The 26,876-nt window shown below is 40.1% G+C and overlaps 1 protein-coding gene across 1 annotated transcript; it reads right to left on the minus strand.

The window, feature by feature from the left end:
* Positions 1-672: 672 nt before the first annotated feature.
* Positions 673-25,413, minus strand: nr1h5 (nuclear receptor subfamily 1, group H, member 5). Its single transcript, XM_017716451.2, has 11 exons — positions 25,320-25,413; positions 16,032-16,172; positions 11,091-11,444; positions 8,962-9,102; positions 7,600-7,751; positions 7,172-7,267; positions 5,853-5,952; positions 5,643-5,759; positions 5,448-5,546; positions 2,985-3,098; positions 673-1,095 (listed from the first exon to the last, which is right to left on the minus strand). Exons 2-11 carry the CDS (start codon positions 16,126-16,128, stop codon positions 887-889), a joined length of 1,479 nt encoding a protein of 492 aa, XP_017571940.1. The 5' UTR covers positions 16,129-16,172; positions 25,320-25,413; the 3' UTR covers positions 673-886.
* Positions 25,414-26,876: the final 1,463 nt, after the last annotated feature.

Below are 26,876 nucleotides of genomic sequence, written 5' to 3' on the forward strand. Positions count from 1 at the left end.
TCAGATATTTTAATTACACCAGCAGCAGTTTTAGGCACAAAAAAGTTACAACTGCCTTCAAACTGTATCACGAGCCCTTCGAGCTTCAGGTACTGCTCGGCTTGACTCGCCATCCTTCAAGACACGTGGAAGACAAGCATCAAGACTTTTCTTTGTACTGGCGCCCAGGTGGTAGAACAAACTCCCACTGGCTGTCCGAGCAGCAGAGTATCTTGCTGTCTTGAAACGCAGACTGAAGACACATCTCTTTACACAGAACTTAAGTCAGCACTGAGTTAAGTATTCATTGTAATGTATTAAAAAATTATTATTGAAATGTATTGTACTGTGCTGTGTTTAACTCTAGGTATCAGCAGTGGCTTTTGTTTGTAGCAGTATCTGAGCTCAGGACTGTCTTTCTCTCTAACCCATTGGTGACTAGCAAAGATACTTTCTCTAGAAAGACAAAGCACTTTTCGTAAGTCACTCTGGAAAGGGCGTCTGCTAAATGCTGTAAATGTAAATGTAAATCACCGAAATGGACGTAATCACCGGGGGGGGGGGGGGGACTCCCCTCTCCCTCTCAAAACCATGTCACCAGGTTCCCAGAAATAATATTACATTGCAGCTCTAGCTTCAAGGATCCTCTGTGACTACACTCAAAATGAAACTGACCAGTTTTAAATGTGTATATTGGATTTGTTCAGTATATTTCTCTTCAGCACTCATGTATACACTACACACTATATGCTCAAAAAACAGTTAGAGTTAGTGTTTAGTACATAACTAGGATACAGCACAGTATTCCTACTCAAACGTGTCTATGAACACAGGGAGCTGATCAGCGCTTTGGGGTCCTCCCGTCCTCTCTGTTCTTTCTGTTCTCTCTGTTGTCCTGAAGCTACTCTCAGTGCTGCATGTCCCAGGGCTGCTGTGGTAGGAGCGTGAGGTGGTTGTGGCGGAGCGTCCTGAGCTCCGTGAGCCGGCCCAGCAGCCTGGCGAAGCGACACGGCCCGACAGCAGTGCCCTCTCCATTCCTGCACACCTTAGAGAGCAGATCCAGGATAAACTCCTGCAGACTTTCCACACACCTCACCGCACGCAGAGCCGGCCTGTCTGCCTCACGCACACAGCAGAGAGGAACAAGAGAAGAAGACAGATATCATTATTGGAATTGAAGGATTAGTTCAGCTGCTGCTCTAAGCCACTACACTGCCTCAGCTGAGCTGCCAGAGATTTTCTAACATAACAGGAGACGGCAATTCTCTGGCATTTTTACAACTGGGGAAAAGTGTAGCACCAGCTCAGCCAATACCAGACCTCGTAAGTTGAAAGCCAATTATTTTAGACTTGTAAGTCGTAAGCCAGTTGTATCAGGCTCATAAGTTGGAAGCCAGTCATATCAGACTCATAAGTTGTAAGACAGTCGTATCAGACTCATAAGTTGTAAGCCAGTCGTATCAGACTCATAAGTTAGAAGCCAATGATATCAGACTCATAAGTTGTAAGCCAGTAGAATCAGACTTGTAAGTTGTAAGACAGTCATATCAGACTTGTAAATTGTAAGCCAGTCGTATTCGACTCATAAATTATAAGCCAGTCGTATCCAACTTATAAGTTGTAAGCCAGTTGTAGCAGACTCATAAGTTGGAAGCCAATCATATCTGACTCGTAAGTTGTAAGTCAGTTGAATCAGACTTGTAAGCTGTAAGCCAGTTGTATCAGACTCATAAATTGTAAGCCAGTTGAATCAGACTCATAAGTTGTAAGCCAGTTGAATCAGACTCATAAATTGTAAGCCAGTTGTAGCAGACTCATAAGTTGGAAGCCAATCATATCTGACTCGTAAGTTGTAAGTCAGTTGAATCAGACTCATAAATTGTAAGCCAGTTGTATCAGACTCATAAATTGTAAGCCAGTTGTATCAGACTCATAAGTTGTAAGCCAGTTGAATCAGACTCATAAGTTGTAAACAATTCGTATCAGACTCGTAAGTTGGAAGCCAGTCATATTAGACCTTGTACGTTTTAAGCCAATCATATCAGACTCGTTAGCGATCTGAAGAGCCAAGTATTTATACTACATACAGATAACACAGGTTATCTACATCGGTGTTACGTTCATTGTAACACAGTTTTAACAATGTCCCTCAACTCCTCAATCTGTAGATGGTTGATGAGGTGGCAGTTCCATAGAAGGTCATTCAGGTGAGAAGAGTTTTGCCAGTTCAAACTAAAAAAATTATCTGATCGATTCTTGAGTTCTTGTAAATCTAGTTCTTCAGAATCTTTTGCATTTATTTATGAAATAACATTACTAAACACATGCAAGAAGCACTGAAGGAGACAGAGCTGAAGAAGCAGGTTTGAGAAGGGCTAGTGAAGAAGAAAGTGAGGGAGTTCTGTTTAAGCTTTCAGTTCAAATGAATACAGACTTTGTATAAATGTTATTCTCTTATTATATATTTCTTATTTGTAAGACTAAATTTAAAAAATAACTGATCAAATATTTTTTAACTGTCAAATGTCTGTGAGCATGTCATCTAGAACAACTATGGAAAAAGTCACACTATCTGGTAGCACGAACTGAGACTGTGCCAGTCTATATATATATATTAGAGCTTATCTAGGAGAGAGGAGATAGCACTGCTTGACTTTAATACCATGAAGATCTGTGAAGATGCTATGAATAGACAGACACTTTGTGTGCCAACTTAACCAAACAGCTACTTTTGATTGATATTTTGCGTATTACTATGCTAAAAGTTTATGATCTACAGATATTTTAGGGACCTTTAAAAACAGCAAGACTGGCTCTTTAAATTCATATTAAGCACAACATCATTCTAACAAGAATTCAATTCGAAGAGTGTCCATGTCCGCCCATGTCCATGAGCGGTCCTAGATTAGCCTTAAGAAATGTACAGACTACACAAGGACCTTGCTGAAGTGTCAACTGAAAGCAGGATAATTCTCCATTTTTAGCATTAACTGGAGGCCACAGACCTGAGCAGAGCACCGCAGTAGCAGTTAGAAGAGCATATTCAGCATCAGTCACAGCGATGGCTGTCATACTGTGGAAGAAATTCAGTACCGGCCTCAACAGCTCCTCACTCAACCCTGCTTAAAGGAACAGATGAGAAAGAGAAGAAAAGAGATCATGGTCCAGATTTATAATGGCTATTGTTATAAAATGTAGTTATATAATGAAGTTTGGGTGGAGAAACATGCCTGAAATCCCTCCCGTTCTTCCAGTCTAATGCCAGATAAATTCACATCTTTACCTCCATTCCCGTGACACAGTTTCATAATCCCCACTGCCATCCCATCTCCTCTGAGTTCCTCAGACCTATATCAATCCTATCCTATCATAGCTATGGGGGTGTGGGTGGGGGGATCTAGCTTTCTAGCTACAGGCAGAGGCCACTCAGAACTCCAGGCCAAGTTGTCAGAGTTTTCACCCTTGAAGTGGTGGTCTTCCCTCGTTTACCACCATGCTGAAGGCAGGGTCCGAACTCACAAAAAACTTGGTTGTATGTTTAATGGTTACTTTGGTACTACACTGCATGAGCACTTTGCAAGTGAGATTCTAGTGTCCTTAAAAATATATGTATACAGCCCACTCTACAAATATATGCACACTGGCAAAAAAAATATTCTTTATTGCTGATTCTTTGATGGACTCTAAGGACTGGAGAGTTAATGCTACGGTATGTTTTCAAAACTTTACCATTATTATACAACCCCAATTCCAATGAAGTTGGGACGTAGAATAAAACATAAATAAAAACAGAATACGATGATTTGCAAATCCTTTTCAACCTATATTCATTTGAATACACTACAAAGACAATTTAATGTTCAAATGGATAAACTTTATTGTTTTTTGCAAATATTCACTCATTTTGAATTTGATGCCTGCAACACGCTCCAAAGAAGTTGGGAAAGGGGCAACAAAAGACTGGGAAAGTTGAAGAATACTCAAAAAACACCTATTTGGAACATTCCACAGGTGAACAGGTTAATTGGAAACAGGTGATTGTCATGATTGGGTATAAAGGGAGCATCCCTGAAAGGCTCAGTCGTTCACAAGCGAGGATGGGGTGAGGTTCACCACTTTGTGAACAACTGCGTGAGCAAATAGTCCAACAGTTTAAGAACAACGTTTCTCAACGTGCAACTGCAAGGAATTTAGGGATTTCATCATCTACAGTCCACAATATCATCAAAAGATTCAGAGAATCTGGAGAAATCTCTGCAAGTAAGCGGCAAGGCAGAAAACCAACATTGAATGCCCGTGACCTTCGATCCCTCAGGCGGCACTGCATTAAAAACCGACATCATTCTGTAACGGATATTCCCACTTGGGCTCAGGAACTCAGAAAACCATTGTCAGTGAACACAGTTCGTCGCTCCATCTACAAGTGCAAGTTAAAACTCTGCCATGCAAAATGAAAGTCATATATCAACACCACCCAGAAACGCCGCCGGCTTCTCTGGGCCCGAGCTCATCTGAGATGGACTGATGCAAAGTGGAAAGTGTCCTGTGGTCCACACTTCAGATTGTTTTTGGAAATCATGGACGTTGTGTCCTCCAGGCCAAATAGGAAAAGGACTGTGCGGATTTTTATCAGTGCAAAGTTCAAAAGCCAGCATCTCTGATGGTATGGGGGTGTGTTAGTGCCCATGGCATGGGTAACTTGCACATCTGTGAAGGCACCATTAATGCTGAAAGGTACATACAGGTTTTGGAGCAACATATGCTGCCATCCAAGCAACGTCTTTTTCAGGGACGTCCTGCTTATTTCAGCAAAACAATGCCAAGTCACATTCTGCACGTGTTACAACAGCGTGGCTTCGTAGTAAAAGAGTGCGGGTACTAGACTGGCCTGCCTGCAGTCCAGACCTGTCTCCCATTGAAAATGTGTGGCACATTATGAAGCACAAAATACGACAACGGAGACCCCGGACTGTTGAGCAACTGAAGTTGTACATCAAGCAAGAATGGGAAAGAATTCCACCTACAAAGCTTCAATAATTAGTGTCCTTATTGAGTGTTGTTAAAAGGAAAGGTGATGTAACACAGTGGTAAACACGCCCCTGTCCCAACTACTTTGGAACGTGTTGCAGGCATCAAATTCAAAATGAGTGAATATTTGCAAAAAACAAAGTTTATCTTTGAACATTAAATATCTTGTCTTTGTAGTGTATTCAAATGAATATAGGTTGAAAGGGATTTGCAAATCATCATATTCTGTTTTTATTTATGTTTTACACAACGTCCCAACTTCATTGGGATTGGGGTTGTAAAATCATAATAATAACATCAAACATTTAGATTTCTGTGTTATCGGACCTTTAGAGCAAAAGTATTTCTGTAAATTCCCTGTAATTTAACAAGTTTTACATTTATATGAACCCAGGCATTAAAACATATAACACTTGAGCATTAAAATTGCAGGCAGTTACCCGAGTTTAGTATGGCCTCATGGCTGCTGTTGGTCTTAGACTGTAAGGCTTTCACCCAGTTGTGAGTGGATACAGAGGATACAGTTCCAGGATACAGAGCTGATGAAAAAGAGAGCATCAAGCTTATTGACAACTATCTGCACTTAATCTTATCTAGAAACTCAGTGCAGACTACCATCATCAGCACAGCTCTACCTGCACTATAAGAGGATGGATTCTCAGCAAACTGTTGAGCGGAGAGCAGGAACATGACCTCCACAGAGGAGCTGGAGAGAAGAATGCTCTGGTCAGCATTGTCCAAGAGGTCAAAGCCTGAACAAAAAAAACAACAAACAAAGGTCATCTAATCAGTCCTGACCAGAAAACATCAGCACTTTGGAGTGTGAAAAAAGAATGCTTTCGAACCAGGTATGCTTTTAGAGAACTGCAGAAGCCTTTCTGTCTGCAGAGGTGTCAAGTCAGCTAGACGATCTCCATCCACTTCTAAGCTTGACCACTGGGGCACCTGAGAGACAATAACATTAGGAGACGAACTGTTTATCAGAGGTTATTACATCAAGGCTAATGTACTTATATTGCAAGCCTAATATCATTAGTTTCCCATCAGTAAACACCTGGAGGCTTCATAATTGTTTGTGTGAGCTTTACAAGTTTAATGACATCACAGCAGTAAAGTAATCAATCCATAAATTGATTGATCAACTGGGACAACACCAAGCCGTATTGTGCAGGGGCACTCTAGAACTGTACTTGGCTATTATATTAAGTATGGTGTTGGAAGATTCATGCTTTACTTAAAAGGGAATTCAAGTGATTTTTCAACAAAATAATTCAGAGTGGTTTCATGTAAAAATGACGTTCTATAAAATCCAAGTCAAAATTTGTTTACAGTGGTGGTGATAGGAACCAGACGTCTGAAGAGTTTATTGCCTGTGTAAGTTACTTCACAGAATGTTTTGTCTTTTTGCTTTTTTTTTTATTTTTTTACAAGAAATGGTAATTAATTCACTGCCAGCTTTTGGCATCAAATGCTTGCTTTTTAAAAAAAATCCATTTATGGTGGTATTGTAAAGGAAACCAGTACCAAAAGAAAACTTTTTTCAGATTTACTAATATTTTACGATCATTAACATTGTATACAAACTCAGAAGGCAAGTGTAAAGCCTGTAAGTTTCTGTACAACAAACTTTTACACTGAACCACCGTCAATGACTTTTTACATCTCAGTAATTATATTTTTTAAAGACATATATATATATATATATATACACCAAATTCAATGTAATATGAATATCTGCCCACACGTATACTAATGTGCTAAAGGCCAAACAAAGGAATCTTATAAAATGTATTAAAACATAATTTTCACTTTTATTTACTTGAGTATGTTTAAATGTCCATAATTTTTCTTTACTTAAGTATAATTTCTCTCTACTTTTTCCACCCCTGTATGATGAATGCAGCATGTTTAAGACTAAAACTATGATAAACCACCTAAACTTGGGCCTATATGTGGGCCTACACTTCACTTCCTCACTTTCAAGACTAATAAAACTGGCATATTAATTTCATAGTCGTTACCAATAATAATAATAATAATAATAATAATAATAATAAGTATTAAAATTAATAACTGAAAAACAAGCTTGCCATTTCAGCATGTGGAAAAACCGCCTCTGAATGCTTTTTGAAATGACATGCAGTAAACCCATGCAGAGACATACCCGACAGTGTGTGCCATCATGAGCTCTGCAGCGACGATAAGCTTCCACAATTCTATTCAGAACACATTTCTGCTCTCTGGATAAACCCAGTGACACCTAAAAGACACAGACATTTACATTTCTGCTTGCATTACACAGCCTCTTCCATGAGCCAATCATTCTTACAGACCATAAAAATGAATACTAACTGGATTCATGACTGTAATTTACAATTATAAATTATGTTTCTCAGACACAATTATGATAAAACAACCCCCATAGTGCAGTCTGTCTATAAATAATAAGCCTCACAATCAATTTCAACATGCTTGTGAATATTTAGAGGCAAAAGACAATGTCAGAATAAATAATGGAATTCATTTCACTTTAATTGCATATATACACTTTACTATGAGAGAACAGCTCTGGTTTAAGTACTGAGGATGTACCCGTGTCGGTGCAGGCAGTCTGCTGGTAGAGGAAACGTTTCTGCTCTCTGAGTTCTCCTCGTCCTCAGTGGTCAGCTGTGAGAGTGAGTCTCCTCGGTGCTTGGCCCCCTTCCGCAACCTCTTTGACTGGCACTGCACCTCAGTCAGCAGGCCTGAGAGACCAAAGAGCTGATGTGGGAACATGTTATGTATTTATTGCTCTAGTGAATATAAACTGGACAGGATAGTGGGACGTTGGCTTCTTTTGCTTGGTCTGGTGCTATGAGGTTAAGGCAGCTAACAAGTAATGGAGCTCAACCCACCTGACAAAAACTCAATTAAATTGTGTTTGCTGTGTGCAGTTTTTTCCAGTTTTTTTCCACAGTTATAATGTAACCTAATAATTGTGACAGGCCTGTCAGAAACCACAAGTTGGTTTGAAATCATTTAACAACTCAATAGTTTTTGATGCCCAACTGTTGCTTTAAAGACAGTTTAGCCACAATGATGTTCATCAGGGTAAAATACAGCAGCAACAACTCATAAAGGGTTGATGAGCTGAATTAGAGGCGTATGGCAAGTGTTAATACAGACTCTACAGTGCTGTGCTGAGGCACTCTGTGGTCCCATATGGGGAAAAAATACATATTCTAAATGTATTTTTGCAATGTTTGAAATAAAATGCATTTATTTGTATATAGTTTTAACAAAAATTATGACTATAACTAAACATATGTGAGCTGAATGGATGGTATTGACTTCTGTATTTTTGTATTGTGCTTTGTATTAATTAATCATAAGATATCAATTCATCAAACTGCACTTTCACAGAGTATTAATGCCTACAACTCTTGCTTTCACCACGTTAAAGATTAGTTTGACATTATTTAAAATTAAGATACTGGAACATTTTCAAATGTGTTTGACAAACACATTTACGTACATATATTTTTATATGGTACATGTATTTCGCCGCTGTCGGAAGAAAACCTTGCATCCCCATTTGTGTTTTTCAGTTTTTGACATAATTTGAAAATTACCCTTTACATTGTCTGTCAATTTCAACATGAATGGACCAAAAGAAACGACCCAGAATTACTTGGGAAAATTTCTGGTTCCATTGACTTACATTTAAAGTAGAGTAGGTTTTTCCTTCTCCTGTAAAGTTACCATTTTGGAGATACAAGGTTTTCTTCCAACAACAGCTATATATATAATATTTACCCACAAATGAATGTTAAAATGTCTTGGGTTAATATGGCAGTATATTCTGAAATATATTTTAGTGTTTGAAATGTATTTCAAATATATTAAAATACATCTCCAGTGCTCTGTTGAGCTCTGAACTGGGACACTTCAGGAGTAGAAGGCTATCGTTCTCACACTCGGCTAGCATGCCCACGGCTCTGCACTTGCGCAGCCGGCAGTCCTGGCACTTTCGGCGCATGTACATGTCCATCTCGCAGCCTCCACCGCTCTTGCAGCGATACACGGCCTTCTTTGTCACGCTGCGCCTGAAGAAGCCTGCAAAGAGCACAGGAGTGGAGCATTAGCTTCACTACGTATCTGTGGAGATTCTTACAAAGGTACCACATGGTAGAGCTCTAGGCATGTACCGCCTCACCATGAACATATTTAAATGTTTTCATTTCTGTGAGGGAGCTTTTAGAGACATAAAACGTCTTCAGATGTCTCGCTCCTTTCACCACCACTGTGAACAACTAAATTATCCAGAAATTCGGAAATAATGGAAAAATTACCCTTTAATTAATGTTCGTCAGCCTAAAACATGTGGTGATCAAAGTGTCTCCCTTGGATCAGGTTTTCTTTTCCAAACTATTGCTAAAATCATTTATAAAATGGGTAAGAAAAAATGACAAGAAACCAATTGGCTGAAGCCCCTGTAAATTTTCTACATATGCGCACCTATGACCACCACAATGACTGAATTCCATCCTACTGTAAAGGACTGTTATGCTCACATGGACCACTGAGTGTAACAATAGATGAAGTAAGGCCCCAATTTCTTTAAACTGAGACACTAATACAGCTGGTTAAACAAGCTAAATCACTCCACCAGTAATACTTCATGTTAGACAAAGTTTTTTATAAAATCAGAAATTATAAAAAGTAAAGAATATGTCGCTGGAATGTCTTAGATGCTTCAAATGTCTGAGTTTATGGCGAATCGGCCTTTAGTAGTATTAAATCCGGTTCTGGAAAATGTGTGGCACCATTAGCTTGTTTTGGACACTTTGCTTTGCATCATGCCTAAGAACACCCGTTATGTGACAAAATCCTTCCTAAAAACACAGCTTAGACCAGCATAGCTGGTCACCAGCAAGACCAATATATATTATGTTTCAGATGCTGGTATGCTGGTCAACCAGCATGACTATTCTGGATTTCCAGCTAAACTAGCACCAGACCAGCATAGACCAGCTTAGACCAGCATTGAATCCACTGATTTGTGCTGTTTTTCAGCATGCAGAGTAACACATCGTTATGGCTTAGTGCTTCCAATGCAAATATTTTGATATGAGAGTGTGGCTGTAATTTTGTCGTAAGCATGAGTCAATCATAATATCGTTGTTGTCAGAAGAAAACCTCATATCTCCAAAACGTTGACTTTACAGGAGAAGGAAAAAAAACCTACTTTACTTACAATGTAAGTCAATGGAACCAGAGATTTTCTCTGAAATCATTTCAGACCATTTCTTTTGCTCCATTCATCAAGAAATGTACACACAATGTCAAGGGCAACCGGCATTTTAAAATTATGTCAAAAACTGAAAAACAACAAAAATGGAGATTATCAGGTTTTCTTCCGACAGCAGCGATATGTAGATTTGTCATATTGCCTGTGACAGCAACATGGCAAACCATGGCTATTAGAGCTACGCCTTTAGTGTGGACCAAAAATGTCAAAACTCAGGCAAAGACAAGTGAAAAGCGCTAACTTCTGCAAGCACCCATATGGGATTTTAGTAGTATGTTAGTGATAAGCTAACTGCAATTCACTTGGACATTTTTTGCCTATTCTAGATTAAATACAGATGAAAGACATTACATGTTTTATTTAAAGCAGTCGGTGAAGTACATAGCACTTTCGGAAAGCCTGGAGCAACCTTTTTCTCACAAAAGTGATCCCACGTTGTAAAATCAAAAGTGATTTTTTGATTAGTAAGTTGATTTCACTTACTAATTATGCTGGTAGTGAATCTGATGATTTAGGAATTCTGTTAGGCTCCTGAAGTCCTAACCAATGAGAGAGCTTGCTTTGCTGTATCTACCCAGATGCCAACAAGTTTAATGGTTATATTAAACAAAAATAAACAAAGAATTTGTTCATTTTTCCCCACAGAAATCATTAGGCCTTCTCTGATATCATGGTATCCACAGTGAAATATGTCCTCAAGTGTTTTATTGCTTTTGAATAGTTTTGCAAACCAGCAGCTTATCTCTTCTGATACTACAACCATCCCCACCCTCAGCTCAAATCAGCCATTCACCTTTGCAGCCCTCACAGGTGAGAGCATTGTAGTGATATCCCGAAGCTCGGTCTCCACACACCACACACAGCTCGTCCTGGCCCTTCACCCGTGCCCCGGGGCCCATCCGGGGCCTCTTTATGAGGGGCGTCCCTCCCAGACTGCCTCTAACCTGTCCATGGAATTCCATATCCACTTCATAGGGTGGCTCCGGGCACTGGGGGCTGTAGGGGTAGGGGGGGTTACATGGCTGAGAGCCTGGTGGTCCGTACATAGAGAGCTGGACATTGGCTGGGTTGTAGTGTTGCTGGCTATAGGGAAAACCCTGCAGGTCAGTATCCTGATACGGATATCCCAGCGGATCCACCAACACATCTGCACAAAGGACATAATTGAAGATCAGCTGTACATGAGTTAGAGCGAGGGGGGGGGGGGCACACAATGATTCAGTTCAGTTACAGTTATTTAGAGCACAGGTTCCCTGGAGTATCCTTCCCCTGTGTTTTCCTGCTTAAACATACCCTCTTCGTCTCGTTAATCAGGGTTAGCTAGGGTTGGTTGGATCAGGTGTGTTGGGAACAGCACTAAAATGTGCCAGGGATACTGCAGGACCAAGGTTGGGAAGCATTGCTTCAGGGAAGGATCATGCATCATGAAATCATGAAATTCATCAATTATTTTTATACAATTCAAAGTTGTTGCTTCTTTAATTACACTGAAACAATGGAATGGAACTACAATATTTAATATTATAACTACAAAATACAATGAATGCTTGTTTGTAGTATTATCATTTTTTACTTTCCAATACTTTGTAAATCAGAGCTGCTCAAATGTGGCTCGCAGAGTTAGCTTACTTTGGCCCAGCAGAAAGTTACCCTAAGCCCACTCCCTCACCCAAAGAGAGAATAAACATTTATTTATAGTATATTGCTGTTGTCAGATCCAAACCTCAGATCTGCAAAATGGTAACTTTACAGAAGAAAGAAAACACACTTCACTTTTAATGTAAGTCAATGGAACCAGATGTTTTTACAAGTCATTTTGGACCGTTTATTTTGACTCATTCATCATGAAATTTACACACAATGTAAAAGACAGCAGGCATTGTCAAATTATGCCAACAACTAAAAAACAACAAAAAAGGAGATACGAGGTTTTGTTCCGACAGCAGCAATGTGTAACTTGTTTCTTTCTCACTTTCCTTTTAAAATTGTATTTTTAAAAATACTGTAACAACAAAATAAAGTGTAATGTTTAAAAATGTTTACATTTAAAAAATAATAATAATGTGAAACCTTTGATACCTTCTTTATTTGTACAGTCATATGCAAAGGTTTGGGCACCCCTAGTCAAATGATATGTTTTGTTAATTATAATATTGTTATACTGTTTATATAATACCGTTTATTTGCTGAATTGAACATACTGACAAAAAATGTATTAAATAACAGAACTAAAAAATGTGCTTTGTGCAAAAGGTATGGCATTTAATTTTTTATATTACTTTTTTTCAAATATATTCAACCAAAAAAGAAACTGTGCACTAAAATTTGAAAAGGTTATACTGAAGTTTTTTTCTCTGTAGAAAGTTTGTTTTACTCAGAAAATCAACAACACGTCAACCAAACCATCTGATCTAACTTTTACACACAACTATATGTTGTTTTGTCTACCACAAACACTGCACTTTGACCCCCCAAGACAAACCATTTGGACTCTCCTGCCATAAACAGGTCATCCAGGAACACTTGTGTATTCAGTGTTTTGTTTTCTATTTTTTGGGCCAAAAACACCTGCTTTATTGAGTATTATAATCTATTATAATCAATTCTACGAATCCAAAATCAACACAGTCGAATCAGCACCTTCAGCTCAATACATCACATTGTTACATTCTATTGTTAGACTTTCACCCACCTAGTTAGTACCGAGCTGACAGGATGGCAGAGTGTTCCCCAGGAATGTGATTCACATTCACTGACTTGCGTGATTCATGAATTATTTAATGACTTTTATGAGGCCACTGGGACAAAATAAAAAAAAATATCAGAACAAGACCTTGTGAACCACTGAATGATTTCTGGAAACAGGATGCAGCTGAAGAGCTTTGTGTTTGTGTTTATGATATTAGTTTCCTTTTTTCTGGCCTTCGATCTTTTATGAGTGTGTGGAATGGAGGCAGACTGAAACTTCGGGCCTGTGAGAATGGGCTTGGGATTAGCAGAACATTTTGCAAGTCACCCCACAGAGAGAACACATGTTACTACTGGCAAAGCTTCTGAAACACATCTGTGCAGCGAGACATCATTCTGATTCCATCACACACCTACACTCCGTCTGTGTGCTAAAAAGAATGTGATAACGTGTTTGGTTGTCGCTGTAATAGTAAATGACTTCATGTTAGGGCAATCGTGGGCTGGAGGTTAGGGATCTGGTCCTGTGACCAGAAGGTTGCTGGTTTGATCCCCAGGGCCGACAGTCCATGACTGAGGTGTCCTTGAGCAAGACACCTAACCCCCGGTTGCTCCCCAGGCGCCGTGGATAGGGCTGCCCACTGCTCTGGGCGAGTGTGCTCACTTAGCTCACTTAGTGTGTGTGTGTATTCACTAGTGTGTATGTGGTGTTTCACTTCACGGATGGGTTAAATGCGGAGGTGGAACTTCCCCGTTTGTGGGATTAAAAAAGTATGAAAAAAAAAAAGTATCACTTATTGAGAAATCGCAGGTAGCTAGATCCATATCCATCAGGGCTTATAAAACATTGTCTTTGGTAGGCATTTCAACTAATTCATGATTCATAATAAAATAACTTCTTCTTACATGTAATTTCTATTTGGGTGTCTCTCAGTTGAATTATGTTTTGGTTTTTTTCCAGTAATATTGATGGAACATATAGATGAAATATGTGTACGATTTATGGAGGACAATGGTTGGTATAGTGCAGTGGGTAATACCTCTGCCTTCTGCACTGTTGACTGGTGGTTCAATGCCCCGCCTGGGCACCTTACATTACACCAATAAGAGTCTTCATGCAGGACCTCTAACACTACTTTCGCCTACTTTTGTAAAATAATCCATTTGTAATTTGCTCTGGATAAGAGTGTTTGCTAAATGCTGTAAATGTAATTGTATTTGGGCTGCCCGTTTTATCTCGGCACGGCCAAGAGGTATGAACTGTTTTCACAGCAAGGGGTTCTCAGCCCTCCACTTTCCACACGCCCTTCATTGCTCACTAGCACCTCAACACAATAGCTCACATACAGAGAGTCAACAGTGTCCTAGTTAATCTGATAACAGAGTTACAGGAAAAATGTCCAATTTGATTTTATAATTTATAATTAAATAAAACCACAAGTTTCTAGGACCTGCAGAACAAAGCTACCACGCATAAAAGACCTCTCTACTGGTCTTTCAAATCAATGTGTTTTCTGTTCTTACTATGTACAGGGACATGTATTGGAATGATTTTCTAGGGTAATCAGCTTTAGGTTACAGATGCTGTATATAGAAATTAGCCTGAAAAATGCTGGAGTTTCCCTTTAAAATACATTTTTTGAGTCTACAGTAGTTATGAAATGGCTTATCGCACTACTTACTGAATAATGCACTTTAAGACTAATAACAAGCAGTTTAAGGGATTAATAAGAATTTCCATAAACAATCTTTACTTGCACGTGCGTGGAGGTATTTACTTTGTCCTACTGTTTCCATGCCGTCAACACATTATACTGCATCTAATTTATATTTCTCGGCCCTCCCCCCTTCACCCCTCTCCCAGATGTTTTCTGTCTTGTTCAGGCTCAGATATGTTGTGTGACACGGCAGAGCTTGTATCTGTTTGTAAACCACTGAGAGCTCACTATAAACAGCCATGTTGGTGAACAGCGTTGCTCACGTAATGTCCAGTACACCGCACTCCACCCTCAGCTGCCACAGCCACAGTGTGAACTAAGCCAGAAATGGAAAAGGGAGCAGTGGGTATTCTCCAGGGTCATGTGAGCCACCACCAGCATTATGAAGAATTCAACAGTATTAAGTTCACCTGTGTGAAGACCTCAACAGCAAGAAGGGTTCAGCAGTATGAAGTGTTCAGAAGTATGAAGTGTTTAGCACTATGAGAGGTTCAGAAGTAAGAAGAATTCAGCACTATGAGGGTTTCAGAAGTAAGAAGAGTTCGGGACTATGAGGGGTTCAGACATTTGAAGGTTCAGTAGTATGAAGGGTTCAGCAGTATGAAGTGTTGAGAAGAATGAAGTGTTTAGCACTATGAGAAGTTCAGAAGTACGAAGAATTTAGCACTATGAGGGGCTCAGAATTATGAAGAATTCAGCACTATGAGGGTTTCAGAAGTATGGAGAGTTCAGAGATATCAGGAGTTCAGCAGTTTTTTGTTGGTAAAAGGATGAATTCAGCAGTATAAAGCATTCATTAGTAGGAATAGTTCAACAATATGAAGAGTTCAGCTGTAAGAAGGGTTCAGCAGTATGAAGAGTTCAGCTGTATGAAGAGTTCAACGGTATGAAGGGTTCAGAAGCATGGAGAGTTCAGCAGTATGAAGAGTTCGGCAATAAGAAGTGTATAGCAGTATAAAGTGTTCAGCACTCTGAAGGGTTCAGCAGGATGGAGAGTACAGTAGTATAAAGAATGCAACAAAAGGTTCAGCACTATGAAGAGCTCAGCAGTAAGAAAGGTTCAGCACTCTAAGGGGTTCAACAGTATGAAGAGTTCAACAGAATGAAGAGCTTATAAGAATGAAGAGCTATGCAGTATGAAGAGTTCAAGAGTATGGAGGGTGCAACACTGAACAGTTCAGCAGAAAGAAGGGTTCAGCATTATGAACAGTTCAGCAGTATGAAGAGTTCAGCAGTTTTACATGCAGTAGCATGAAAGGTTTGGAAGTATGTAAGGTTTACTTGTATGATGTTAAGCAGTTTGACAAGAAGAATAAAAAGAGTCTCACCGAAATATTGGAGAGGCTCTGCAATGCCGTACGCATCTGCTCCGGACAGGTAGCCTCCGGCAGCCATGCCCATCTCGGGGTCCGCCCACTCTCTCATCTGCACGAAGGATTTCAGCAACGTCTACCACCAGTAAGATCCAACTATGGAGAAAAAATTCCAGTACATCTGTGTAAAACATCATAAAACATCAACAAACAAATTTCTGATTCTGATTTAAATTCTTTACACTCCATACATTTTCACCACCCATTTCTTTCAGCATCTGACTCAAGACCACCACAGGTCTTCCAGCCTTGGAGCTGAAGGAACTATATTTAGAGAGAGCTGCGATTTTAATGGTTAACCCAGAACATGGTGAAGTCTGAGGAGGGTCAGAGTGTGGGTCTCTTGGGCTGTGCACGGAGACATGGGACAAGGAGTGTGAGAATGAGATGGAGATGAGACCCGGGTGTTCCAACAGCTGCTCTGGCAGCGTTTTCAGAGAGAGGGGCTTGAAACAGAGGCAAATCCCTGGTGGACTCCACAGGTTTGGCCTAAAAAAAAAGGGGGGGTCCCAATTGGATTCAACAGCTGGAGGCCCTTTATGACCCACCTGAGTGTTTAGCCTTAGGAGCTATAGGAGCATCACCACTGGAACAGAGGGAGGTTTGACAGGAAGCAGCCGCACTGTGGGGAGCCAAATCTGAATTAGAACTCACAGAAAGTACTTTTAGTACTGTATTCCCCAGGTTCCTCCATGACATCACTCCACTTTCTCTTAGCTCGCTCTCAACCCCTAAAAGCTGCATTTAACATGGCGATCACAAAAGAAAGAATAACTGTTTCTCACTCAGAGCTCACTGAACGAAGTGGAGAAATTTGCTGAAAGTGCATTTGGAAAGTTTGGCAGTCTCAATCTTTTTTAACATGATTTTTAAATTTGATGGAAAGTTATTGTTGCATATACTTTCTTGTTTAACAGAAAGATAAAGCATATGTTACCAGAGGTGGAGAGTAATGAAGTAAATGTAATTTGTTACTGTACTTAAGTAGTAGTTACAGTACCTAAGTAGTTTTTTCTTGTATCTGTACTTTACTGAAGTTACTTTCACTCCACTACATTTCAAAGTCAAATATTTAACTTTTTACTCCACTACATTTTGAGAAATCTGTTTTGAGAAATCCTTTTGGTTTATGTGTATAAACATGGAACATAAACAAAAGAAGACAAAAGAAGCGTGAGGGAAGACCACCGATCAGGGTGGCCGAACACTTTGTTCTGAGCTTGTTTTGACCTGTTGGTCAGTGCAAGCACACAGTTCAACGTCAGTGCAGCAGCGTAAAAATTGTGTCATTCAACATAAATGATGAACTAACCTAACTTTGTGTAAATAGAGCACAATATAGAAATATGTCCACATATGCAGTCGAGACTGACGTGTTTCTTTTTTTCTGAATTTCTACAAACACATTTCATTTTATAGTAAATTAGTTTGGGCTGGTTTATGTTTATGAACAGACGCCTACAGATCAACATAGTAAAGGAGCTCATCTGTGATCCTGAGTTTAAAGCCAGTTTTTATTAGACTTAAACTTGGAACTAAGTTGTAAATAAATCTGAAACTGAAACTTTGCTTGTGTGTAAAAAGTGATTTCAGAGCCACTCGGTTCTACCTGATGGAACCTGTTTACCTTCAGTGTTTTGTGCTTATGATCATTTTAATAGACGTCAGCATCACTAATTAATGACAGAAGACCAAAGATTGGTTTACCAAGATGATAACAGGACATCAGAGTCATAATTAAACTTTCAGTACTTTTACTTTCGATACTTAAGTACATTTGAAGTTAAATACTTTTCAACTCAAGTGGAGGTCTAAAGGGAGCATCTTCTACTTTTACTGGAGTAATATTTAACCTTGAGTATCTCTACTTTAACTCCAGTACATGATTTGTGTACTTTGTCCACCACTGTACATTACACTTTTGCCATGTTGTTCTTTCTACTCACTTCACCCCGCAACTATTCATGGCCAGTTCCATGCGCTTGCTAGGTCTAGCCCATAACATGATGCTTCCAAGCTAGAAAAGCACAGTGAAGACCAACATATGCTGAGACATGAAGCAACTCTGCTCTTAAGTTTATTGACCTCCAAATAGTACATTGACTGAACTTAAGAAAAAAAAATTGTCCTGTTAACTTACTATTACAAATTCACCCACCCACCCACACCCACACCCACACCCACACCCACTCCCACTCCCACTCCCACACCCACACAATCTTCATCGCTTTTGCTTCTGTTTTGCAGAGGGTGCTGGAGCCTAACCCAGCAGTCACTGGGAAGAAGGCAGGAAACACTATGGGAGGAAACCCGCACAGACACAGGGTGAACAGGCAAACTCCACACAGAAAGGAGGCTGGACGCCTGGCCGGGGAATTGAACCCAGGCCCTGCTGTGAGGTGACAGTGCAAAATTTTAAGGCATTAATTTTTTTCTTTTACTGAATTACTAACATTGTGGAAAGTCACTAGATGGTTTAAAGTGCTTGGATGAGAACACTGCCTGCCTCATACTAGCATTAGCACAGTGATGGGGTGAAGGGAGGGCTGTGACCCTCTCAGAGACAGCGAGGCCAGTTATGCTCTCTTGGACTTCTGGCCATAGTGTCATCATGTGGGATCGCACATGAAAAACTGTTTAGAAAAATCCGTAAGTGCAGCTGAAGCAGATTGCAAACTAATTAATTGTGCAATTTACTGTGTCATAAAATGTTCAACCGCAAACCGCAATTAAAATTACATAGTAATACTAGCTATAACGCAAAACAAAAGCAAAAACAAGGGCTGAATCGAAGTAGGTTTCCAGTGGCTTGACATTAACAATACCAAAGGTATGATTTCCAGGGACCACACACACCATCTTTCCCTGTACTGTAAGCTGCTTTGGAAAAATGCATCTTCAAAATGAACAGTGGTACATGTGGAAGTTTGAATTGGAACCACAGTAAATATTAAGAATCAACCACAAACAAAGATGCCACCTGGCCCACCTTAACCACTACACTGATATAATTCCTGTATTTCTTCCATTCATGCCCATCCCACCTTCCTACGCAGTAGGTGTGGGTCACTGTGAGCGTCCCGAGGGATGGACAGAGTGACAGGCAGCTCATCTCTGATGCTCCGCTCAATGTTTGCTCTCGCTCTGTTTGCCACAGCTCTGTTTGTGTTGCAGTTAATATTTGACACTGAAAAGATTTAGGATTTTAGGAGTCGCTACACAGAGAGAGGGGCAGGCCATCCTGTGTAGATCTGAGCTTTACCATAAGACACACAGTAAATAATCAGCTCTTCCAAACTACAGCAGGGCTTCCTGACTCTGATGTAGGAATACCACTGTCCTGCATATTGAAGAACTTCCTCTGCACTCTGTTTTTTTAGCATTAGGGAAAAAACAGAAAAAAGGCATTTAACAGAAAATTACACAGAAGCCTCAACAACTAAATATGTTATTAAATTTTCAGTATTTAGAGTCCACTCTTTGCCTTTATTACAGCATCTGTTCTTTTTAGGGGACTTTCTTTCAGTTTTTGTTTTTTTTTAAAAAAAGATGTTTTTCCACACCTCCAAAGTTCAGTCTTAGAACTTAGAACAAATTTAGACTCCTTGGGCAATAAAACCTCACTCCACATCTAAAATACGTCCAGTTTCGTTGCTCAGGTTTCTTCTTTTCTCAGTAAGAGCTTCTTAACAGCTTCACATCATGTCAGACCCATAGTGCTGAGTTGTCTTCTCACAGTGGAAGGACGGACAGAAACTGTGGATTTTTTTTTAATCAAAAGTGGAGCTCGATTTTTTCCTCTCTCTCACAGATGAAAGCTTTAAGTGCTGTTTATCAGATGGGGGCAGTTTTGGTGGTCTACCAGATCTTTCACGGTTGTTTGAATTGTTTTCTCTGTATCTTTTTTCATTCATTTTGGATTTTTTTCATCTATTTTTCTAAGACACTCCACAACATTTAGCTACAGAGTGAAGTTTGGATCCTTTGTGTAAGCCATACCATGTCCTAAACTACTCGGTGAAGATCCACAATGAGGCTTTGTGAAACATTTTGCTCATTTTCATAGAAGCATTATTTTAAGAAGCCCTTCCTGAGTTGGCATGCATGTGTTCGCACACGTACTCCAGAGTGGGAAAGTGTAAAAGGTTTAACATGCTTAAAATTGCTTAAGGTACTAAAATAAGTTTCATTTATATCTTACTGGTCCTAAATGTTTGTCTCCATGACGAAAGGATGAACACATAATGCTTTACTTGGGGGGGAAAAAACAAAGGCCCAATCCCATTTCTTATTTATACCCCTACCCCTTTAAACTGAGTTAGAAGGGGTAGTAGTGAAATCTTCCCTCTATGAAATGGGACGACCCTTCAAGAACCGAATCATCAGCAACTTTTACGTAAACAGACGAGACGAGGTTTTCTGGCCATTTCCAATACACCGCCACCGGCTGTGGTGATCTCACGTGTGTGTCACATGACAGGAGAGGTGAGTCATATTTAAAATAGCCTGGAAAACAATCAGGACGTGTTTTCCTGCTGGGTCTCCAGACTATAACAATAATGGTATATCACACTGACATTGGCCGTTTCTCTGAAGGAGACTGGAAAGCAGGGCGCTCGCGATTCATTCACAACTTACGCATCAATCAATCAAACGAGTCACCAAATAAAAACAACACAATCAAAAAACTACATCGCTTCATTAATATCTACCCGCTGCTCTGCAGGCGACCCTGCCAGCCTGCAGTGACAGCAGAGGGGAAAGTTCAGCTCCTCACTGCTTAAATACATTTAGGGCATCATCCGCCTTCAAAGAGGGAGATTACAGTTATTTATTTATTTAGCGCCACCAAGGATTCTTCTGTGACATGAAGCTGAACTTGAGGCTTTCTAATCGCCAGCTTCATGATCGATTTCCCGTTCCACCTTAAATGGTGCAGCAACCTCGGGTACCAGAACGTAACTGCTGCGCCATTTAAGGTGGAACGGGAAATTTACGAATTAGCGACCGAGACATCCACGCATTACTAGTGATTTTTATGCGTGTTATGAAGGGAATGACCATAAAACGCTATTACGATGGCTCTTACAGTACAACGGCTTTTAAACAGAGAAATATTTAGATTAATGTGTCTCTTTGGCCGCTTGTGGAGCCATCTTGCAGATGATTCGCAGGGCATTCTGGGAACTTTCTCATAACCCTCTCAGTTTGCCGGGCCGTGTAGCCCCAACACTTCGCCCTACCCTCCATCTCAACGACCCCGCAAAACGGTGGGGTAGGGCGAAGTGTTGGGGGCAGGGGGTGAAATGGGACTGGGCCAGAAAGCGATGAGCCAGGCTGATCGGCGGATCGGCGAAGGGCTTCCTGGGTCCGAGTGTTAGCAGCTCCACAGAGCTGTGACCTGGAGGAGCCAGCCGGACACACCTGCTTCAGATTAGGGGGTTTTGCTTTTGGCAGCAGACCGTGTTTATGGCCAGTAAGACGTGATAAAAATGTGGTGGTGTTTTACATTAAGCCACGTTCATTTTCCCTCCAGGAGCAGGACTGTGAACCAGTTAGCACTGATGCTAATGGCCGTCTCCTGATTTGCGTGGGGGGCAGTTTTGATAGAAATATTATTAGCGCTGCTGCATCCCGAGGGAGCGAGGATTGTTATTACTATTTTGTTATTTCTATTGTTATCCATCAAAAAAACGAGCGCGGGTCATTTCCTCGAAAATCTGAAAGAATGAAAACAGGACCTCGGCCTGGCCGCCTCACACAGCCTGGCTGCGAACAGGGTGAGAAGGAGCAGCACTGATGAACCCCAGCGAGAGGGAAGAGGTTAAAGGCTTTAAACGCTCATTCATTTTTCTTTCATTGCGTTTTCAGGAGGACATAAATAGCATCATGTATCTGCGGTATAGCTTGCTTATTCCTAGAATGGGGGGTCGTGGGGGGTCTTATGTTGCAAGGCCCTTTGGGAGTAGGAGTTGTGTTAGAGGAGAGAGTGGAAGGAGATTCATCATCAGGAACTTCCCGAAATGTTTTGACCACGCTGATCAAGCCTTTGAAACCCCCCACCCCCAAAACCTTTTCTTCATCCCACCCATCCAACCCTAGTTGTCTGTTGATCCGTCCATTCATCTATCAATCCATACACCAGTCTTTTGCATTCCCTTTTTTTTGGTGGTTTATGCGTTGTCTGCCAGTAGTCTGGCTCGGACAGTGCCGTGTTTATGGATTCTAACAGGAAGCAGACTCTTAGATTAGAGTGGCCTTGCAGGCAGGGATGGTGGTGGGGGGGAGAGAGTAAAGTCCAGGGTTGAAACGCTTTGAATGGAGAGATAATGGGTTTTGGGCAAGTCACTACTGAACAAGACAACATCACAAAACCTTTTACTTGCCTTCAGAGACGGCCAAAGTAGCCTAAACACACACTAAAGTAAAATATTGTTACTTCAGTCAAATGATGAAGGGAAATCATCACGCAGGAAAGTGTAAAAACAAAACAAAAAATCTCAAAAAACTCCAGTTCTAGAGAAACAACGCAGTACAAAGTAATGTTATTACTTTTTAATGCAACAAAGTAGCGTAACATGTTACTGTTCAAATATACCACATTACAGTGGCTGATTTGAACTGAAATCACAGTTTTTCTAAATGTATGTGTAATTAAATCATAAGGATGTGAACAAAGTCTTTTTTAGAGAAACTGACCAAGTCAGAATTATTCATAGTGGTGGTGATACGAACCAAACATCTGAAAAGTGTAACGTGTCTAAACGCTCCTTCACAGAAAGGTAGTTTATGAAATGGTTATAAATACACTGCCTGATGCCAGAGGCCCTGCTTTACGACAGTAATCGTTTCTGTATTTAAAAACACCTGCAAGGCTGCGAGATACATGTAGAGTGTCGTAAGGCAAAGTAGTCCCCAAAGAAAACTGTTGTCAGTTCAAAACCTTGTAACTTTACAGGAGAAGGTAAAAACCTACTCTACTTTAAATGTAGGTCAATGGAACCAGACAGTAATCTTATGTCATTTTTTTGGACCATTCATCATGAAATTTACACACAATATATAAGACTATGGGTATTTTCAAAAAAACAACAAAAATGGAGATACAAGGTTTTGTTCTGACAGTAGCGATATATTTTTCAAATTTCCCACTATTTTACTGATATCAACATTACATATAAAATCTCAGGAGATGTGCAGGTTCACTGGTGGTTTTGAACAGCAAAGATTCATTGTGACCGCTGGTTCCTATCAACACCACTGTGAAGAAATCTGAGTCAGTCATTTCTCTACACTGAGCCATTTCAATTTAAAGCACTGTGAATGACTTTGTTCACATCTCAACCACTGAATCATGCAGTGGTTGAGATGTAAACCACTTCATTTGCATTAAAAAATGTTCTCCCTGCATCGCTCTGACTAAGACCGCCATAACTTTACCGCAAACAATCTGTTGAAACATCTAACTGCGCTAATATGAAAATAATGGATCAAAATCCCCGAGCTGAAGAGGAGAGAACCTGGACCTCACTTGATTGTTCATTCAGAAACAGTTAGAGTTCACAGTTTTCTCCAAAGACATATTTCCCTGAGGCAGCTGCTTGTGAACCGTTTCTACTGGCTAGTCTCATAGCTTTCGATTAGCCTTAGCCATTCATATCTGGCTGTGGGTTCAGGGTGAAACACAGGCCTGTTACTGTGATGGGCTAAAAGTAATGAGTGGTGATATTATTCACTGAATAAGTTATGAAGTCAATGTAACTAAGTAAAGGAAAAGCAGGCCTGTCTGCCACCGTTCAACACTGACACTGCAGTGAAAAATGAAGTAGCAGATAATTGACAGTAATTGGTTCGTTTAAACATAAACTCTCCATATCTTTTCTCTAACCCTGACTTGACCTTTCACTCGACCAGTGACCTCCATTCATTTTGATCTCAAACATCTGTACTGTGAGGCCTTCAAACTTGACCTGCAGCATGGCCCATCAAAAATACATGCCTGAACACCCAGACTGAACAAAACATTTTAAGAAATCTCCACATTTACACGTACAGGAAACATTAGGGCTATATTATCATTACTACTAGCTTTAGAAGAGAAATAAAACGGTTGATTTTGAATCTGTCACTTTTTTCAAATTACTTCTTGTTACAACTGACAACATATAAAAGTCTGTTTCATTTTCACAAGGCTTGATGATCCGTGAAGAAAATCTCCAGATATCTGTCTTTATTGTTCAGAAAGTTATAGGAATGAAAACGATATGCAAATTTAAAGCTCTTTGATGTTACACTGCTGAAGGCAGTGATGATCAGCGCTTACTGTTGGTCCACTGTTAGATGTAAGATTAAGGGGAGTTCCACTAGTTTTTCAAAATTTCTGTATAAAGAAATCATTAAAAATGTAAACAGAGTCATTCAAAGTGGTTTGATGTGAGACTTTTGGTTCTAGAGAAACTTTTCAGTGAAGCATCTTTTAAAATAAATGTTTATAAACTCCCTCATATGAAAGTTATTAAATGAAATGGGTTACACTGAATGAAAGTTTGAAGATGGGGTTTTGAATTTAAACATATTTTTTTAACACATCGTCTTGTCAGCAAAGTACATGGCAGCATGTAAAGTAAAATAAATCAGCGTTTATCAACATTACATATTAAAAGAAGACGTGTAGGTCCGCTGGTCATTCTGGACAGTAAATAAAAAGGCTATTTGCTTATGGCTGTATTTGACATTGCAACACCTGGTTCCTATCACCACCACTGTAAAGAAATCTGCATCGGTACGTTTCTCTACATTGAACCATTTCACATCGACATTCTGAATGACTTTGTTTACATCTCAACGACTGAACTATGCAGAAATCATCGGAATTCCTCTCTAAGATGAAGACCATAGTCCAGTTCTGAGGCAAACGCTTTGTCATCAATTCCTGAAAGTACATAGATAGACCCATTTTGTCCAATGCAGCAAACATGGCTGGTCATATGATCTGATAACATGCTTCAAAAGTATGTTTTTTAAACTCGAGCAAGACCTACAACCTCATGACCTCGATAATAGGAATATACTCTATGTATACTAATGAATGTATCATGTTAACTTCAATTTCCCATAAAAATGACATATATAAAGAAATATGAAGACATAATTTGAGGCACTGGTTGTGCTCATTATCCTGTACTCAGAGCTGTGTAAGAGTCTCTATGGGAAGGAAAGCAGGAGAGATCTTTGTGTACTCACCAGCTCAGATGTTCTCTGTGTACGCTCTCCCAATTTCCTCTTGATTTGACTCCTCTTACATTTGTAACGTCCAGCCTCTGACATCCAACACTCGCCAAACACACACACACACACACACACAGAACAAACAGAACAAACAGTGCTTTCTCCCCAATACAAACCGTCAACTCAAACACATACCAGTACATGCATCTGTGGTCTTATGCACATAATGTTAGAGCCAGAGCCAGATTTGGCTAAGCGCTGCAGTAAATTGTACATTTTGATTAACTGCTGGAAAACTTTTAGTCTAAGCTTATGCTTAATCTCTGTCTGGAAAAGTGGCCAAAAAATAAAGTTTAAGTACTGATTTACTAAGAGATGAACTAACTGCCACCAGTCTACTGACACTGTGTGCTAGTGGGGGCGGCCAGTTTAGCGGGTAATCTACTAAGAAGTCCCCTGTAAATGAACACAAGCACAACTTTGCAATTGACAGTAACACCAGCACATGGCTCACATGCTTTTTGTATTAAATACCATTTCTCCCAAATATTTAGGATTAAAATTTGGCAATTATGACTTTTTCTCAAGATTTTGACTTTGTAAATCAGAACAAGTGAAAAAACAATTTGGAAAAAAAAAATTCTTATCAAGAAACTGTGAATATTACAACATAAGTCATTATTTTAAGAAAATAAGGCATTGTTTCAATATAATATGTCAGAAATGTGAGAAAATAAGTTATTATTGACTTTTTGTTTTGAAGCCCTTGCTCATTTTCAGCTGGTTGGGATGAGCTGCATTTCAGTTCCTAGCTGAGCGCGTTCAGAAACCTGAAGAGCTGTTTTATTTAGTGAGCCGCAACAGAGATTTGAATACGTTTGTAAAAATTTTAGTTAATCTGGTCCTAAGTGGGTTGATTATTGGAAGACAAGCATACATTTTAGCCTACTTCCAACTGAAAATGCATCACAAGGAAGATTTTGAGAAAGTGAGCTTTGATACTAATGTGAAATGTTTCATACTATATGTCCAAATGTTTTTAAGTAATAAGTAAATAAGTGATACTTATTTAATCCAACAAACGGGGAAATTCCACCTCCACATTTAACCCATCCATGAAGTGAAACACCACATACACACTAGTGAATACACACACTCTAGGGGGCAGTGAGCACACTTGCCCGGGGCGGTGGGCAGCCCTGTCCCCGGCACCCGGGGAGCAATTGGGGGTTAGGTGTCTTGCTCAAGGACACCTCAGTCACGGATCGTCGGTGCTGGGGATCGAACCGGTAACCTTCCGGTCACAGGGCCAGATCCCTAACCTCCAGCCCCCAATTTAGTGACCTGCTCAAGCAAAGTTTCTTCAGAAATCAAAGGTATTGGGCCCCTGATTGGCAGAACAGTATAAGCGTTGGCCCTGTTATCAGGAGATTGTGAGTTCAATCCCAGTGATATTAGGATGGCCTTGACTCTCCCGCCCGTCACTGTGCTAGCCAGCGCAAGCTTCTGTTAGCTGATGATTAGTGCTCTCCTCCTTTCAGATAAGTGTACTGGATAGAGCTCCATAACTTC

This window comes from Pygocentrus nattereri, chromosome 28, assembly GCF_015220715.1.
Source record: "Pygocentrus nattereri isolate fPygNat1 chromosome 28, fPygNat1.pri, whole genome shotgun sequence".
NCBI lineage: Eukaryota > Metazoa > Chordata > Actinopteri > Characiformes > Serrasalmidae > Pygocentrus > Pygocentrus nattereri.

What these genes read in the sequence shown, in the direction of transcription:
- nr1h5 (XM_017716451.2), bottom strand. Translation starts at nt 16,128, where the DNA reads ATGAGAGAGTGGGCGGACCCCGAGATGGGCATGGCTGCCGGAGGCTAC. An exon ending in ATGATGGCACACACTGTCGG is followed by an intron (nt 5,953 to 7,171) that starts GTATGTCTCTGC and finishes ATTGTCTCTCAG; the next exon opens with GTGCCCCAGTGGTCAAGCTT. An exon ending in TGAGGCCATACTAAACTCGG is followed by an intron (nt 3,099 to 5,447) that starts GTAACTGCCTGC and finishes TCCTTTAAGCAG; the next exon opens with GGTTGAGTGAGGAGCTGTTG.